Raw genomic sequence first — 20,492 nt, 5'->3', positions numbered from 1 at the left:
TTAAATGTGGTTGCAAAAAAAATTAAATATAACAAAAAACTAAAAGAAGAAAAATAGAATAAGAATACTGAACATCTGAATTAATAATAAATTAGAGAAATTAGAGCTCAACACTTTGTAAAATTCCAATTAGGATGTAAAATATTTTTAGGGTATCCATATAGAAGATAGAGAGAAGCTAGGAGATAGAAAAAAAAAAAAAAGAAAATTTTTTAAATTTAAGACTAATTTTTATTTTTTTTATATTAAAATATTACAATTGGGGTGGACTAAATGTTGATTGTTGTTGTTGGAAGAGTGTAATATCATTTTTTCTTTCTTTTTAAAGGTAATGGATTTTTAATTGATTAATGATTATTTAATTATGTAATTAGTTAATGGTATATAAATAGGATAGGAACAGTGATGTATTGTAATTTACCTTGAAGTTGTTGTGAGGCGTAGAGAGACTGTACAGCAACAAAAACGTTTTTGGTCAACTGGCTGTTGTCGTATTCTACATTTGCACCTGTTCTGATTTTTGTGTGACTCACAAAAAATGAGTGTGGTCTCCTTCCTACTTTAAATGTTTAAATATGTAATTAAAAGCAGAATACAAGTAAAAAACAGTTTAAAGAAAATAAATCACAATATACAAAATAGAAGTCAATGAAGCAATACAAAATACAGGAAAGTAAAAACAGACTAACATTTCCCTTACAGCAAGTTGTAGCAGAGTCTGGCTGAGCTTTTCTGGTAAAGTCAAAACGCTATTTGCTTCCTGGCAGAGAATCAAACACCCAGTCTACTGTGTGAGAGGTGGGGATTGTCAGCACTACACTAATGAGGAAAACAATATGGGATCTATATTTGGGATCCATTTGTACAGCTGTTAAGATAAAACATTATGCAGAACTGATAAGGAAACAAATGGATTGGAGTCTAAGGGTAGAAAGAATACCTGGACTGAAGAATGGATATTTCTGGAAAAATATATTTTGTTTTAATAAATTGTGTTTAAATCCATATGTTGTGCTGCTTTTTATTTATTTATTTATTTAACATTTGTTTACCGAGAAAATCTGACTTGGAACTAGACAATTTTCAGTGGAGGGCTGGGGAGAAACGCTCCAGATGCATGTCTTTGTAACATGAGAGGAAACCCACATGAATGCAGGGAGGATATACAGACTCCACACAGAAGGCACCCCAGCAGAGAATCAAACTGGAGAACCTCTTGCTGTGAGGTGACAACGCAAACCACTACACCACTGTGCCCACCTTGTTTTTTTTATATTTATTTATAAAATTGTGTATGGCATCTTGGAAGTTGATTCAAATATTTATGTATTACACAAAGTATAAGATGATAAATGTCTGAACTGAATAAATAGCTTAGTTGGTCCTGTTTTTCAAAAACTTCTAACCAGTGCTTCTTCTTCTGTAACACAGGTCAGTGGGGCCTACCAACAGTGACTGCTGCAGGTGTTTTAGGCATGTTCAGTGCTACACTAGCTGGTATAATTGAGTCTATAGGAGATTACTATGCCTGCGCCAGACTTGCAGGTGCACCACCACCACCCATCCATGCTATCAACAGGTAAGACTGTTTACCTGCTTACCTTAGTACTACCTGAAAAGCATGGACAATTAAATTGCATCCTTTTATATACATTAACTTATCTGTTTCCTCCATGCTTTTCTGATTCAGAGGGATTTTTACAGAAGGCATTTCATGTATAATTGCTGGACTGCTTGGGACAGGAAATGGCTCAACTTCATCAAGTCCAAATATCGGAGTCCTCGGAATCACAAAGGTCAGTCATTTATAAAGACACTTAATTGGATCCTTCCATATCTCAGTTAAAGAAAATTGTTGTATTCTGTAGGTGACACAATTATAGGGAATAAGTCTCAGATCATCCTTTTTCAGATCTGAACAGATCAGAACAGCTGGGGTGCAGCATACATTAGAGGGAGATCAACAGGGAGAGAATCAGTAGCAAATATTAAGTCAACAGTGTCCCAGAATGTCCCCCCAATTGTATGGTACACAGGCTTGTCTCTGCTGCATTTAGTTCTAAAGAACTGACATCAATCCACAAATTGGATTATTTTTTAGGAGGTGGAAGATATTATCAAAACAGTAATCTTCAGGAGCTGGAACTATGTCTACATTGGTGAGGTGTCTAACAACCACAAAACCAACAAAAAATCTTCACAATAGTCATAGCAGAGTGGTGCATGGAGACGCCTTATAAGTTCTTGCCTTGTTCTTCCACTGATTATTATAGACCAATAAAAAAAACAGAAATCTCACAGCCATGACTTGTGGGTGTCCTTTGATCAAAACACCTCAAGGGCCAGAACTGTTGTTTGCCTAGATTCCCTTGCAGTGGAAAAGAGGACACTCAGTCTGTATCAGAGATCATAGATGCAAAAAAAGCAAGAAATCTCAGACTACAGAATATATTCTAACTTCAGGATATACCAGTTAGGAAAAAAAGGAAAAAAAAATAGCAGAATAAGGTGATAGCGAATCCCCATTTAGGAGTGAAAGACTTCAAACCTGAAAAAAGAGACAGTAACTACAAAAATAGATGATGCCCATATGGTACACTTATTTTACATAAAAACACAGATTTTGATGACAGGTAAGTTGCCGGATTCCAAAACAACTTGAGTCCAGGGTAAGAAGTGGTGTCAAGTTGCTCACATTTTACAAATGCTAGTAATCTCACTGCAGCATCTTGCTTCACACATTGAAATCTGGAGAAACAGTTGCATGGCACACCTGGTCTGTTCATTATGCATAGGGTTAACTTCAGGTTCTACTTGTATAACAGTGTATCCCCCCTCCCAAATAATGATGAGTTTATGTCCATGAAATACATTCTTGGATTCACTTGATGTCTTCAGATTTTCTACCTGTACAAGAAAGCTGATTAAATCTTTCATCACTTTTTCTTTTCAACAATATTTTTTATAACCTTTATCTAACCAAGCTGTGCTCCCAGACTTTGTCCGTATTTTTGTATATCTCGGTTTTTGTGAAAGAGGGTGCTTACTTATACCGAGGTGTTTAAATTTTTCTGTTGTGTCGTCCCTCTGTCTGTCTTCTTCAAAAGTATTCATATTAAAATCCTTTAGCACCTCTTAATAAGGATTCTAATGTAGGCCATGCACAATTTTTTTGTCACCTTCCTCTGAGTTACCTGTATCTTGTCTACATCCTTTGTTTTCCTTATCTCCATTTTGTACTCTACTTAACCAATAGGCAGGTTTCTCCCACCCCACATAAGAATTACTTTAAAATATTTCTTATGCTTTCTTGAATTCTAGTGCATTTTTTAATCTCCAAAACATTATCACAAAGGCTGGTTCATGTACTTACAACTCCCTGTAAGACAAAATACTTACTCATTTTACCCTCCTCATTTTATCTTTGAGTTTTCAATACCCATATTTGACTTCCACATCATTCATCCACAACATATTTACAGGATATACATAATATTTTATGTTAGGCCTTTTCCTAATGACTCTGAATAGATACAACATGAGCTACATCAACCTCCTCTGAAATAAGCCTGTCTTGTCTTATATCATTGAGGAAAATATTGTCAAGAACTACGCAAGAAAGGACAATAAGGTTTTACCAGTTCTATCTACAGGAGGTAAAAGAGCCTACTATTTCATACTTATCTTTTGTCTCTCTATGGCTCCAGATATCCTTAGCCCCTTACCTCCCTACTACACTCGCACTTTACCTTTTCTTGAGCCATCTGATACAACCACATCACATACTTTTTCAGCTATGTTGGTGCTACCACTTGTCTCCTCTTATTGTGATCTTCCCTTGAGTTTTGATTCCAGGATGCATTATTTTGCAGATTGCTGCATAAAATTTAACATATGAAAAGTACCAAACCTAGCAATGAATTCTGCCAACAGCCCTTCTTTCCTCAGAATGGGCTATATTTATTATTGTCTCTGTGCCTTGATATTAAGGCACTATGTTATTCGGCCTAGTACTAAGACAGTTAACCCAAGACTGTTGGCAGATCAGGTAGAGGTTAAAGATGCTGCAGCACTCATTTACAAAAACAAAGGATTATCAGACATTAAAAGTATCGGTGAGCATTGAATTACAATAAATAAATAAACAACAGCTAAATAAATGATACAAGAAAGAATGCAAAGGAGGAAGAAGAGACAATTGCAAGAATAGCAAAATCGAACTGAGCAAATCTTTGACTCGTAAGCAAAATACGGACAAAATTAGGCATGAAAAATGAACATCTAAACACCAAACCTTTCTTTCCTTAAGAAATTGCTGTGTAATATTTTCCTACCAATTAGCGTAAGTGAGAAATATGAAGATTTATAACTGTGTCTACTTCCCGTCCTTATTCTTTATCTGTTATTGCCAGTCAGCAATTATGCTAATTTCCTCCTGTAGAATACATTCATTTGGTTGTTGTTGTTGTGTCTTTCGGCTTTTCCCGGTTAGGGGTAGCCACAGCGGAACTCCAGTCCGCTAATCATTGGCAGTAGAATTTTACATGCGGAGTTGCCAGCTCTGATGCACAACCTTCAATGAAGGTACACCCATTTACACATGTCTCCACACAGAAGACGCTCTAGCTGAGAAATGAACAGGACAGCGTCTTACTGTGAGGCGACAACACTACCGCAGCACCACCACTGCAGTATAACTTAAAATATTAAAACCCAAAATGTTGTAAAACTCAAAATAATGAAAATGGGAATCTGTCCTTTCCCCAATGTAGTGTGACCCTAGAGTTAGTATATAAAGTAAGGAGGGGGTGGGGGCACAGCCCCACACATTGGGGGGTGCCCCCCACATATTATAAATATTTTAAACTATACACAGTGATACTTACAAGTACAATAAATAACCGTTTCCAAAAGAGAATATATAACCAAGATATGTGGGGAGCTGTGCCCCCCACACCCCCCTTACTTTATATACTAACTCCAGGGTCACACTACAGTGGGGAAAAGGCCATTTATGACTTTCAACGAAATGAGTTTCGATCAAGTGAGTTTTCAGTAAAGTAAGATTTCAGTGAAGTGGTCCTAGTAATTTCATTTTCAGTCAAGTGAGTTTTCAATCAACCGTAATAGACCCATATATATATATATATATATATATATATATATATTTATATATATATATATATATATATATATATATATATATATATATATATATATATATGTGTGTGTGTGTGTGTGTGTGTGTGTGTATATATATATATATATATATATATATATATATATATATATATATATATATATCTAGGTCTACTTCAGAAGAGTGACAAACCAAAAGACTAAATCCCAAAAGACTGAAAATTCAAAATACTGAACACATTTACCCTTATGTGGGGGGCTGCACCACACCCACACCCCCTGCTAACTGTATATACCAAATCCAAGATTGCACAACAGTGGAGAAGGGACAGATTTCATCTTCATCTTTCAATATTTTGAATTTTTACTGTTTTGGGATTCAGTCATTTGGTTTTTCAGTCTTCTGAAGTAGCCCTATATATATATATATATATATATATATATATATATATATTTACCTTCATAAGTGCGTTATGCACTCGTGAGAATCCGCTTAGTTCGAAAGGAGGTTTTCAAAGTGACAAAACATTCAAAAAAAAATAGTTTGAATGTGCAATGGGTGAATGCACATTGGCATTTGCTCATTACAGATTCGACACTGTGGATGCGGATTGCAGTATAGCACAGATCAGGAAATGATCCCTTTCCCCACTGTATATATAAAATTAGCAGGGAGTGTGCCGGTTGCAATATTTTGATTTTTTTTTTTTTGGCCAAATAAATGTATTCTGTACTAATAATATGCTAAAAACGTTTAGGAATGAATTCACTTTGGCACTGCTAGTTTTCCACATTACTTCTCTTAATGATTATGGGCTGAACTCTGTTGTTAGCATTGCCTTGTCAATATTTAATTTCAGGAGTTCTTTCATGTTTCTTTCTTTAGTAAAAGAGTGCTGTAGTTCTTCTTCCCATGCCAGACTGCTTTTCTTGACTGAATCTGCTACTTTCCCCAGATTTTGTTTTTTGAGCACAATGAAAATATATTCATTTTGTATCTCTGTCTTTGCATATTTTGTATGTTTATTTATTGTTTCCTTTCCTCGCCCATTGCCCTTCACTTTGTTTTTGTCCTTGATTTTATTTTTCATAAACCTCCAAGTAAGGCAATGTTGAAATATCTTCAGATGAAATCACTGAGCATTTTTCTTAGTTGAAGATGGTTTAATTAATGTAAAAACGCAACTAAAAATTTGTAAAAAATAATACCAAGGCTTCTGCATTCACGATGTGACCTTTAATAAACAAGACTTTTGGTACAAAAATAATAAAACGAAGCTAATGTAGCAGCAAGACACAAAACATAAATTCCAAATACACTTAGCGCTTTCACCCAACTAATCTGTGGGTTTCTTCAGAGTGAACTAATTGTGAAATCACAATTCCTTTTAAATTAATCTCATAATATATTCTCCAATCAAAATTCAAAATGTCTGTGACTCATACATACTGTTTTACATATTAATTAATAAAAACACGCCTCCTAACTTGTATAAAATCAGCCTATAAATTATGTTGCAAGAATGAATACTGTTGTAAAACTAATGCTTCATATTTACTTATATTTATTATTACATTTAAAAATATTAAAAATATTAATAATTAATATTAATAATTGCTTAAAAATTCTTACTTGAAAGATAGATATATATATAATTACAGAAGATATATACAAAATATATATATATATAAATAAATATAAAAATGTGTATAATTTAACTTAACCATGACACCATATGATTCCTCTCCACCATTTTCCAGTTTCAAGCCTTTCAAATAATGTAAGATTTATATTTCAGAATGCTAGAAATAGATATATATTCATTAATGCCTGGCAAATTACATGCATTCAACCTAAGTTGCCAAAGGCATTCTTTTGTTTCCAACAGATTTTTAACATCACCACCTTTGTCCATGTTTTGAGGTATTCTGTCGATAACAAAGAAAATAAATCTTTTGAAATCTGGGCATCTCATACTATGTACATATAAGGAATTTGTAGTTTTTTTTATTTTTACAGTTAGCAAATCCAGGACATTTTATAGATCTATTATAATTATTTACCATTACATAAGGACCATCATTCACAAATTTGCAAGTTCTACAAAATAGTAGAAGATAGTAGTAGTAGAATAGTAGAAGATGGTGACTTCGAAGCAAGAAGGTCTGCAGGTTGCAGCTGAATTGGTGGGGCTAATTGGAATATGGTGGGGTTATGACACAGTAGATCAATGACCATTAAACTTTGATCAAACAGCAGAAGATTTCAAGCACTTGCATTTAGTGTTTTGGGATTCAGTCATTTGGTTTTTCAGTCTTCTGAAGTAGCCCTATATATATATATATATATATATATATATATATATATATATATATATATATATATATATATATATATATATATATATATATATATTTACCTTCATAAGTGCGTTATGCACTCGTGAGAATCCGCTTTGTTCGAAAGGAGGTTTTCAAAGTGGCAAAACCTCGAAAAAAAATAGTTCGAATGTGCAATGGGCGAATGCACATTGGCATTCGCTCATTGCAGATTCAACACTGTGGATGCGGATTGCAGTATAGCAGAGATCAGGAAATGATCCCTTTCCCCACTGTAGTGTGATCTCGGAGTTAGTATATTAAAGTAGAGGGGATGTGGGGGGTGCAGCGCCCCACACGGGGGGTTCAGGGGCGCTTGCCCCCTACATTACGATGTGTCTTCGACATTTTAGTTTGAAAATCAGTGAATCAGCTGTTTGATTTGCTGATTTTAGAACTTCTGAGAATGTCAAAGTTTGAAATTCGTGCATTTGGTTCACCCAAATGCGCAATCGATATTGACATTTACAACAATATGAATGTATACCATATATATATATATATATATATATATATATATATATATATATATATATATATATATGTATGTATATATATATATATATATATATATATATATATATATATATATAAATATCATCATCATCATCATCATCTTTCGGCTTTTCCCGTTAGGGGTCGCCACAGCGGATCATCTCTTTCCATTTCTTCCTATCCTCTGCATCTTGCTCTGTCACACCAACCGCCTGCATGTCCTCTCTCACCACGTCCATAAACCTTATCTTAGGTCTTCCTCTTTTCCTCTTACCTGGCAGCTCCATCCTTAGCATCTTTTTCCCAATATACCCATCATCCCTCCTCAGCACATGTCCAAACCTAGTCATTCGCGTCTCTTGCTTTGTCTCCAAACTGTCCAACATGAGCTGACCCTCTAATATACTGATTCCTAATCCTATCCATCCTAGTCACACCAAGTGCAAATCTTAACATCTTTAACTCTGCCACATCCAGCTCTGACTCCTGCCTTTGTCAATGCCACTGTCTCCAACCCATATACCATAGCTGGTCTCACTACTGTCTTGTAGACCTTCCCTTTCACTCTTACTGGTACCGTCACAAATCACTCATGACACTCTTCTCCACCCATTCCACCCTGCCTGTACTCTCTTCTTCACCTCTCTTCCACATTCACCATTACTCTGAACTGTTGATCCCAAGTACTTAAATTCATCCACCTTTACCAGCTCTACTCCCTGCATCCTCACCATTCCTCTACCCTCTCATTTACACACATATATTCTGTCTTAGCCCTGCTGACCTTCATTCCTCTGCTCTCTAGAGCATATCTCCACCTCTCCAGAGTCTCCTCAACCTGATTCCTACTCTCACTACAGATCACAATGTAATTTGCAAACATCATAGTCCACGGGGCCTCCTGTCTGATCTCATCTGTCAACCTGTCCATCACCACTGCAAATAAGAAAGGACTCAGAGCTGATCCTTGATGTAATCCCACCTCCACCTTAAACGGATCTGTCACTCCCACTGCAGTCCTCACCACTGTCACCATATCCTGTACCACTCTTACATCCTTCTCTGCCACTCCCGACTTCCTCATACAATACCACAACTCTTCTTTAGGCACCCTTTGATATGCTTTCTCCAAGTCTTCAAAGACACAATGCAACTCCTTCTGACCTTCTCTGTATTTCTCCAATAACACTCTCAGAGCAAACATCGCATCTGTAGTGCTCTTTCCTGGCACGAAACCATACTGCTGATCACTAATCATCACCTCCCTTCTTAACCTAGCTTCTACTACTCTCTCCCATAATTTCAAGCTGTGACTGATCAATTTTATCCCTCTGTAGTTACTGCAGCTCTGCACATCACCCTTATTCTTAAAGACAGGTACCAAAACACTTTCTCCACTCCTCAGGCATCCTCTGAATTTCCAAAATTTCATTAAACAATCTAGTTAAAAATTCCAATGCCATATCTCCTAAGCACCTCCATGCTTCCACTGGGATGTCATCAAGGCCAACAGCCTTTCCATTCTTCATCCTCTTCATAGCTGTCCTTACTTCCTCCTTGCTAATCTGTTTCACTTCTTGATTTACTATCCCCACATCATCCAACCTTCTCTCTCTCTCATTCTCTTCATTCATCAGCCTCTCAAAATACTCTTTCCATCTACTCAACACACTCTCCTCTCTTGTGAGTACCTTTCCCTCATTATCCTTTATCACCCTTACTTGCTGCACATCTTTCCCAGCTCTGTCCCTCTGTCTAGCCAATCGGTAACAGGTCCTTTTCTCCTCTTTAATGTCCAATCTCTCATACAACTCTTCATACGCCTTATCCTTAGCTTTCGCCACCTCTCTCTTTGTCATGCGCCTCATCTCCTTATACTCATGTCTACTTTCTTCATCTCTTTGACAATCCCACTTCTTCTTCGCCAGCCTCTTCCTCTGTATACTCTCCTGTACTTCCTCATTCCACCACCAGGTCTCCTTGTCCTCCTTCCTCTGTCCAGATGTCATACCAAGCACCTTTCTAGCAGTCTCTTCCAATCTCTGGCTCCTCCCATATAGGATATAATCCAATTGTCCACATCTTTTCTCACCTCTTTGCACCTCTCCCTATGCTCCTCCCCTCCTTCTTCCTATACAACATATTCACAGCCATGTCATCCCTTTTCACAAAATCATTATCTGACCTTCTGTCATCTTCTCCCTACACACCATACACCATCATCACCTCATCCTTTTCTGTTCCCTTCCAACATGCCCACATTAAAGTCTGCCCCAATCACTTGTCTCTCCCCCTTGGGTACCCTCACCAACTTCATCCAGCTCACTCAAAAATTTCTCTTTCTCCCTTCCCGACACCCACTTTGTGGAGTATGCACCAACATACAGCATCATTCACTATCAAATCACTTGAGCTTCATAAACATCACTTCACTCTGTCAGACACTCTTAAAACAACCTTGGCATATCTTTTGTCTTTAGTATAACCCACCCCATTTCTCCTGCCATCCACCACATCATAGAACAATTTGAACCACCCAAGCCCAACACCTGGCCCCTTCCCTTTCCATCCTCCCATTTGCACATGCTCAATATATCAAATCTCCTCCTCCATCATCAATAGCTCTCTTCCCTATACCAGTCATACTGCCAACATTCAAAGTTCCTACCCCTCACTGCTACACTCCCAACTTCCTCCTCTCTTCCTGCCTTCGGGCATGCCTTCGCCCTCCTCTTCTCCTTCGGCCAACAGTAGCCCAATTTCCACCCGCACCCTGTTGGCTAACAATACTGGTGGTGCGTAGTTGTTAACTCGGGCCTCGACCGATCCGGTATGGAAATATGAAATTTTCGCGCCATAAGTTATGTGTCCGAATTTTTACGCCGGATGCCCTTCCTGACACAACCCTCCCCATTTATCCGGGCTTGGGACCAGCACAAAGAAATGCACTGGCTTGTGCATCCCAGTGGCTGGGTTTTATATATATATATATATATATATATATATATATATATATATATATATATATATATATAAAATTAGCAGGGAGTGTGCCGGTTGCAACATTTTGATTTTTTTTTTTTTGGCCAAATAAATGTATTCTGTACTAGTAATATGCTAAAAATGTTTAGGAATGAATTCACTTTGGCACTGCTAGTTTTCCACATTACTTCTCTTAATGATTATGGGCTGAACTCTGTTGTTAGCACTGCCTTGTCAATATTTAATTTCAGGAGTTCTTTCATGTTTCTTTCTTTAGTAAAAAGAGTGCTGTAGTTCTTCTGCCCATGCCAGACTGCTTTTCTTGACTGAATGTGCTACTTTCCCCAGATTTTGTTTTTTGAGCACAATGAAAATATATTCATTTTGTATCTCTGTCTTTGCATATTTTGTATGTTTATTTATTGTTCCCTTTCCTCACCCATTGCCCTTCACTTTGTTTTTGTCCTTGATTTTATTTTTCATAAACCTCCAAGTAAGACAATGTTGAAATATCTTCAGATGAAATCACTGAGCATTTTTCTCAGTAGAAGATGGTGACTTCGAAGCAAGGAGGTCTGCAGGTTGCAGCTGAATTGGTGGGGCTAATTGGAATGCAGTGGGGCTATGACACAGTAGATCAATGAACATTAAACTTTGATCAAACAGCAGAAGATTTCAAGCATTTACATCCACAGACTGCCTCAGTAGCCATTCATTTTAGCTATAAAACTCACATACCTGACTCCAATCAACAGAGCCAGCTTTAGCTGAAACAAAACCCTGTACAAAGGAATTCATCGACCCCTCTCTGTTGCACACAGGTTTTCTCTTGCACTTCTCAGTTCCCTGTTCCAATTACCCCATTCTGACCACACACACTCTCCAGATCGGATTGCTTCTTTCCTGTTTTTCACACTTGATCTAATGTTTTAGCTTTCTCCTGTATCCTTTCTACACACTCTAACTGGCCACGTCTGAACTATAATACATGCAAAGGAAGTAACTGAAATAAGATAGGAATCCTGGGGCTACTGGGCTCCCAGAAGTCAATGTATTTTAGAGCTTTTTTTCAGCCTTTTGCTACAATGATGACCTGAACAAAAGACATGAATAAGGAAAGAAATTCAGTCTAATTTTGTATTTCAAGGTAAAAGTTAGTTATTTATAAACTTTATATTTCAGGATTGACAAAATAGTAGTTCCCAATAAACTGAGAAGGCAAATGCTTGCAGGATATTGAAATCCTACATGGGAACAGAACTTTCTTTCCTGTCCCCTAATAAATATAGAGGGTATGGGAAGGAAAGCATAGCAAATTGAAATATCCCACACAGAGATGACTGGTGTACACACAAACTTCTCAGAGAAGGAATCAAAGAAAAAATTCAACCAGAGAACCAAGCATTGTGAGACAACAGTAATCAGTTGCAATCACACACATCCTATCCAGACTGTCACAGACAGCCACTTATTGTGAACAGTGCTGATATTTGATGCTGATGGAAAATGAAGGACATTATGTCCAATTTGCTACTTTTAAATGCCCTGTAACCACCCACAGTCAGTCTTATCGACAGACAGCCCAAACCTATTAAGTATAGCCACTTTATAGACTGTGCATACCTCAAATATTTGACTGTGGAAAAAACAGCCACAGTAAAATATCCAAGCTGGCTGCACAAATGCACACTGGTTCTGCAAAAACAAAATAATAAGTACTCCACCAGAGGAATGACAGCATGACTACAGAGCTAGCCACATGTATCCACAATAAACCAGCAATTAAGAACACATTTGTTGACTATACACATCTTAGATGCCTAATTGTGACAAAAGCAATGGCCATAGTCATTTAGTTTGACTTTTTGAAGCAAACAGTAGTCACAGATGTCATGTGATGATAAAAATAATGGCAACAGCAATCTATTTCAAAGCAGAAGCAACAGTAATATATTCTAGCTTGCCTCTCACAAACATACATTAGTTCTTCAAAGCCAGGATAATGACCATTTAACATTATTAAATGACAGCAGGGTCAGTCACTGTCAGACACAGAGAGAGGGTCGGTCACTGTCAGACACAGAGAGACAATGTGGCTAGCACTTATAGCCACTTTACTGGCTGTGTATACCACAAATATCTGATTGAAATAAAAATATTAACATAACAATGTATTTTAACTTTGTTTTACACAAGCAGTGGCTACAGTAAAATATTCCAATTTGCCTCCCCCAAATAAACATAAGTCATACAAAGCAAGAATAATGTCTATTTAACTTGAACAAATGACAATGTCAGTCACTTTCATCCACAGATAGACCCTGTACCCAGCAATTAAAGCCACTTTGTTGACTGAATACATCTGAGATATCATATGGAGATAACAATAATGGCCATAGCAATGTGTTTCAACTTTTTTTCACACAAGCAGTAATCACAGTGAAGTATTCCAACTAAGTTAAAACAAATTTACATTACTCCTACAAAGCTAGAATAACTATTTAACTTGAGCAGATGACAGCAGTATCAGTCACTTTCATATACAGAAAGACTTTACCCAGTAATTATAACATTGTCAGCTGCACACACTTCAGATGTCTGATTGTGATAAAAAATCATAGCCATTGTAATACATTTCAACTTTGTTTTAAAGAACAGTAGCCACAGATGCCCTGTGGTTATTAAAATAATGGTCACAGCAATGCATTTCAACTTTCTTTCACTCAAACTCTAGCAATAGTAATGCATTGCAACTACCTTCAAACTATGCATTAGTCCTACAAAGCCAGAATAACTAACTTGAGAAAATGTCAGCAGCATCAGTCACATCCATCTAGATAGAGCCCCATCCAGCAATTCATATCTGCATGCACTTCAAATGTTTTATTGTTTTAAAATATCATAGCCACAGTGATGCATTTTAACTTTGTTTCAAACAACAAAACCAGCAGTTAAGTATTCCAATGTGCTTCACACAAATATACATTAGTCCTGCAAAGCCAGAAAAAAATTACTGCTTAATTTAAACAAATGACAAAATGATCAATCCCTTTCATCCACATATAACCTTAGTGCCCAACAATTTAAATCAAATTACCTACCTGTGTGCACCAAGTATATCATATTGTGATAAAAAATGGGCAAGTAATACCTTTAAACTTTGCTTCTCACAGTCACTAAATTATTCCAGTGTTCTTTTTCTGAAATACATATTAGTTCTGCAAAGCCAGAATAATGACTATTTAACCTGAGCAAATAACAGAACAGTCATTTGAGAAAACTCATTTAGAGGACCATCAAATTATTTTATTAAAGAAAATATATGTTTGGATTAAGGAGATATGTTATAGTAATGGCTCTAAAATGTTGCAGGCACATTAATTTTGCTTAAAAGAATTATCAGGATAAAATTCAGAAAATATAAAAGAGGTAAAAGGTAGAACTATATGTGTTCAGCACAAGTTAGTTAACAAACACATCTGACTTGGTTCTTTTTATCTACTACTTTTAGAATATGCTGATTTCAAGGTATGCCATTTGGTATTACAGCATCTTGATAGTTCTTTCGTTATATAATAAGGGATGGCTGGAACGCTGTATGTAACCCAACTTGGGATAGCTCTTATTGCACAAATGTACTATTTTACTAATTATAGCATGTAAAGGAAATGCAGAATTTTATTATTATTTGGTGATATAAGTATCATTTACACAGACGGTATATATATATATATATATATATATATATATATATATATATATATATATATATATAGGCCACCGTCTCAGAAAGTGTTATCTGGGCCAGATATTTTCTTAACAACTCCTGGTACTGTTAACATATATAACATCTATGGATTTAAGTCATTGTTTATATTCTGATTATACTACTGTGATCAATAATTCATATTTCATTAATAATGTACTAAATAGACTTAAAATCATTTGTGTATTTGCCTACTAACCAGGATTTTCCTGATTAAACTTTGCTTCTCACAGTCAGTAGCCACAGTACAGTATTTCACTGAGACAATATTGGAATATTACTTTTTTCCCAGAATTGTAGTCCTTTAAAAGAAAGCTGGAATGACTTTAATATGACTGTGGAGCTATGGTAATATATAAAAGCCAACAATACACCTATATGAGCAAAGAATGGAATAAAAATCCACAAGTAAATATTAGAAAAATATTGACTGTTAAAAATGATAAATATGTTTCAGTACAGAAATATAAAATACTGAAAAGAAAAATCTTACAAAGAAATTAGAATCAGAGTATAAAAAACAGTTCAATAGAAATAGCATTTTGTAGGGGGGGAAGTGGGATAGGTAGGGTATGGGTGTGAAATTAAACAAATATTATTACTGTTAGATCAGTGAAATTAAGTGTCATGGGTTCAGCATTGTTTGTGCTCTAGAGTAGCAAGCTGCAATATATTATTTTGGCAGCAATTTCTTCCATGATCATCAGTCTTACGAAGTATACATATAAAGTGTGGCTGTTTTTGGTGGAGGATTTGTGGTAGGTTACGTTTGGATGCAAAATCAGAGGCAGTTACCAGTAGTTGTTTAAATGATCATTGATATGGATTGGCAGGGAGCTATAGTTTATGCAGTCTGGGAGTAGCAAATTGAAATACATTACTGATACTGTAATTTATTTCACAATTATCCTAACAAAACATTGGAAATGTATACAAAAGGTGGTTTATTTTGTGGGAGGTGATAGGGTAACCAGGATGTGTATATAGAAGAAAGGTCAGCTACATTATCAATTGTTAAAATGATCAGTGATGTGACTTGTCAGGATATGAGAGTAACAAGCTCAGGTACAGGTAAATAACAATATTTATTTTTAAATATCTTAATTAAATTCTCACATTTTTGAACAATTATATAGGTACACATAAATTAATAGAAAATAAAAGAAAATATAGTAAGCAATTTCCATTGTGTTCATTCACTATACAAATTTGCTTTTGTTTTGATAATTGTCATTCACTACAGTATTACATAAATCAACATTACATAAGTTGTTCATAGGTTCATAGGTACATACTAAGCTATTGATCCATGAAGATCTTTAGAAGTCTAGCCATACAGTCTCATGAAGTTTGCACCCCTTATCTCTTAAGTATGAATAACCCAGAAAGGAGTAGAACATTTTTGTCACCTCTATCAGTGTGAGACAAGGATGCGAAACCAGAGTTGAATTTCCAGTTACTTATCCATTCACCCAGATTGCATTTGAATAGGGTAAGAGAAGTGCTTTGCCTTATGTGGAAAGGAAGATGATTCCAAAGAAATGGTATCCAATATGTTCTAACTGTGTTACAAAATTCAAAATTCAGTTCTTGCCTTCCATTAAACCTGGCTCCTTCTACTGAACATTGTTTTTCATGTATCATTACCACAAATTCTATGTATTCTATGTAATATGCTCCTTCCCTTTTCTAAACATCCCCACTTCTGTAAACAACATTCAGTTCTTCATTTACAGTCGGTTTTGATTTCTATTTTTTAGGGAGTGCTTTTTTGCAGACAATAGTATTAAACTTAGTAAGGCTTTACTATGTCTAGGCTGCTCAGATGACCTATCCCTGCTAAAGAAAATAATTTCCTTAGCTGCAACCACTTACTTCTCAAATATTTCTAACAAAGTATTCTGTATAGTATTTTTAAAATCTGTCAACTGCCTACATTCCCCAAAAAACATGCTCCCAATTACCTCTGTCTTTCCCATCATGCCGCTAATATTTTCTTATCTACTTTGGGACAATTCTATGAAGTCTCCTTTGTCTATAAGAATAGCTGTGCAAATATTTCCAAGCTAAAAACCTAAACCTTCTGGATTGTGCTGCGTACTTGATAGCCATATAGATGTCATTTGTATACTGCCCCTCTGTTCTCCTTTCCCAAATATTTTTACGTCCTCTGAGTGATTATTGTACTTATTATGTAGTGTTTTATATACCCTACTAATTATCCATTTTTAACATCAGACTCAAATTAAAAACTTTACCAGGTCTGGCCTTTCACTTAGCACTCACCTATCGCTTTCTCTTTATCTATACTATGTTATCAATCCCTGGTTGGAAAGGCAGTCTCTAGCCTGCAGTACAAAATACTGCTTGGCCTCATGCCACTCTTGTTGCCTTTTCCTCTCCAGTTATTTGCTTTCAATACCTTGGTTCCTTGTAATTTTGATCCAGCATGATGCAAACCTTCTTGCCTACTTTCTATACCCCTTCTTACATCTATAACCCTTCTTATATCTATACCCCTTCTTACATCATCTATACCCCTTCTTACATATATACCCCTTCTTACATCATCTATACCCCTTCTTGCATCATCTACACCCCTTCTTACATCTGTACCCCGTCTTACATCTATACCCATTTTACATCATCTATACCCCTTCTTACATCTATAAACCTCCTTACATCTATACCCCTTCTTACATCTATAACCCTCCTTACATCTATACCCCTTCTTACATCTATACCCCTCCTTAAATCTATAACCCTCCTCACATCTATACCCCTTCTTACATCTATAACCCTCCTTACATCTATACCTCTTCTTACATCTATACCCCTCCTTATATCTATAACCCTCCTTACATCTATACCCCTTCTTACATCTATACCCGTTCTTATATCTATAACCCTCCTTACATCTATACCCCTCCTTACATCTATACCCCTTCTTACATCTATACCCCTTCTTACATCATCTATACCCCTTCTTACATCTATACCCCTTCTTACATCTATAACCCTCCTTACATCTATACCCCTTCTTACATCTATAACCCTGTATAAAAGTGTAGTTTTATGTAGAAGGGTACTGCATACTCAAATCTATACCTCTCCCTTACCTATCTGCCTCTATCTAACCCTAATAGAATAGCCTGCTACATTCACTGTCGTAACTTTTATCTAGCCAGTGCATACAATGTGCTATTTAAATGTGGTATCTCTCCTTTCTCTCATTCTAGGAACCCCCACCACCACCACAGTACACCGTGAGGCTCCCAGGTACTTGGCATCGATGGTGCGAATGCACAAACCCTACACCTCCCATCTACTATAACAGGACTCTAGGGTACAGGAATTTACCCCAATTTTTAATGTACCTACCTGGGTAGCGTCTTGCAAGCAGGACAACAAACAGTACCTCCCAATTTACAGGTCTTTGCATCCTAGAAGGTGCTATTCTTCACCTGACCTTAATACTTACAACTGGCTGCCTCTAAGGCCCTGAAAACTCCCGGCAGGCAGCAAGCAGTCCAATGGCAAAATAGTCTATCTCATCTGCTCTCAAACAACATTGGTGTTCCACAGGGCTCCATACTTGGTCCCCTTCTTTTCTCTGTTTTTATAAATGATCTCCACACAGTCATCCCCAGAGCCACCTGCATTCAATATGCAGATGACTCAACCCTGATCTGTTCTGATCGGTCTCTTCAGAATCTCCAAGCAGCCACCCAACAATGTTTTGCTAAAGTTGAAAAATGGTTCTCCGAGCGGAAACTCATACTCAACCCGACAAAAAACAAGCTACTTCTATTTTCCCCCACATCCACCAATCCACTGACCCAAGAACCCCCCCCTGATAACCCAAGGACCTTCTTTGTGGAATCATTTAATGGCACCATCATTGAGCCCGTCCCCTGTACCAAACTATTAGGTGTCACTATTGACCACAAGCTTAAATTTGACATCCACCTTGCCCAAACCATAAAGTCAGTTAACAAGAAACTTGGCTCCATGTACAGAATAAAGAACTTTCTCACTCCTCATGCCAAATTAACTATCGCCAACCCATCTCCTTTCCACCTTACTATATGCCTCTCCGATACTATCATTCCTCAACAAACGTGAGCTTAATAACCTCTCTACCACCTACCATCATATTGCCAGATTTGTAACAGGCACACCCTATCGTACCCACCACTGCCTCAACCTCAAGAAACTAGGCTGGCTGGAACTGCCCAATCTTCTTAAACTAAACCAACTCACCGAAGCATTCAAAATGATTAATCAACCAGAGAAAACCCCCTTGCTGAGCACAATCCTGACCCCCTACACCAACTTAAGTAGCCTTAGATCCTCAAACAGTATTCTGATACTAACCATCAAATCTAATAACAAGGGCGGCGATGCTCTTTATGCTAACTCCATTGGAAAGCTATGGAATTCCCTTCCCAACAACCTTAGGCTCATGACCTCACTCAATCTATTCAAAACTAATCTCAGAGAATTTCTTAAGTCTCAATGGTTATGCCCATGTTCCAACCCTGACTAATCCCAATAGGTCTATCTGTACCTAATCTCTCTTCTGCCTCTCAAGCTTACCTAGTACTTTTCTATCCTCCACATGCATCTATATCATTTGATCATCTTATAAAATCCCTACCTAACTATCAGCTTGGATATTTAAAATGTTATTTATCCGTGTATTATTATATTAATGTAGTTTATTGTAGATAATTGTTTAGTGATACTACTGTTAAATGTGGGAGCTTTTCTCCCCAGGCCTCTACTGAAAAAGGACATGTATCCAGCTAGACTAGCCCAGTCAACAAATGTAAAATAAAATAAAAATAAATAAATAAAATATAACCCTCCTTACATCTATACCCCTTCTTACATCTGTACCCCTTCTTACATCTATACCCCTTCTTACATCATCTATACCCCTTCTTACATCTATAACCTTCCTTACATCTATACCCCTTCTTACATCTATACCCCTTCTTACATCTATACTCCTTCTTACATCTATACCCCTTCTTACGTCATCTATACCCCTTCTTACATCTATACCCCTTCTTACATCTATAACCCTCCTTACATCTATACCCCTTCTTACATCTATAACCCTCCTTACATCTATACCCCTTCTTACATCTGTACCCCTTCTTACATCTATACCCCTTCTTACATCATCTATACCCCTTCTTACATCTATACCGCTTCTTACATCTATAACCCTCCTTACATCTATAACCCTCCTTACATCTATACCCCTTCTTACATCTATACCCCTTCTTACATCTATAACCCTCCTTACATCTATACCCCTTCTTACATCATCTATAACCCTTCTTACATCTATACCCCTTCTTACATCTATAACCCTCCTTACAACTATACTCCTTCTTACATCTATAATCCTCCTTACATCTATACCCCTTCTTACATCATCTATAACCCTTCTTACATCTATACCCCTTCTTACATCTATAACCCTCCTTACAACTATACTCCTTCTTACATCTATAACCCTCCTTACATCTATACCCCTTCTTACATCTATACCCCTTCTTACAATCACCCCTCTTGGTTAATCTCATTTCCCCTTCCATTATTGGCTTAATTCATACAATATTTTTATGCTACTTTATGAGTGCAATATTCTGTATGGTTGTTGTTCTTTTCCTTAAGGGTCTGCATCCAAATTTCTATCCTCTACTCACTTTTGAGC

The 20,492-nt window shown here is 36.7% G+C and overlaps 1 protein-coding gene across 1 annotated transcript in view; it reads left to right on the top strand.

Annotated features, from left to right (window-relative positions):
• Nucleotides 1-20,492, top strand: part of SLC23A1 (solute carrier family 23 member 1) — a 505,682-nt gene that overhangs the window by 211,379 nt on the left and 273,811 nt on the right. The window contains exons 8-9 of the mRNA XM_044069843.1: nt 1,432-1,579; nt 1,691-1,796. Coding sequence (XP_043925778.1) covers nt 1,432-1,579; nt 1,691-1,796 — 254 coding nt within the window. The remainder of the gene's footprint in view (nt 1-1,431; nt 1,580-1,690; nt 1,797-20,492) is intronic.

This window comes from Protopterus annectens, chromosome 4.part0 (assembly GCF_019279795.1).
Source record: "Protopterus annectens isolate FY-2018-M chromosome 4.part0, PAN1.0, whole genome shotgun sequence".
In the NCBI taxonomy this organism is placed as follows: Eukaryota; Metazoa; Chordata; order Ceratodontiformes; family Protopteridae; genus Protopterus; species Protopterus annectens.
Note: the sequence above shows the minus strand (reverse complement) of the source record. Positions and strands in the feature narration are given on the sequence as shown.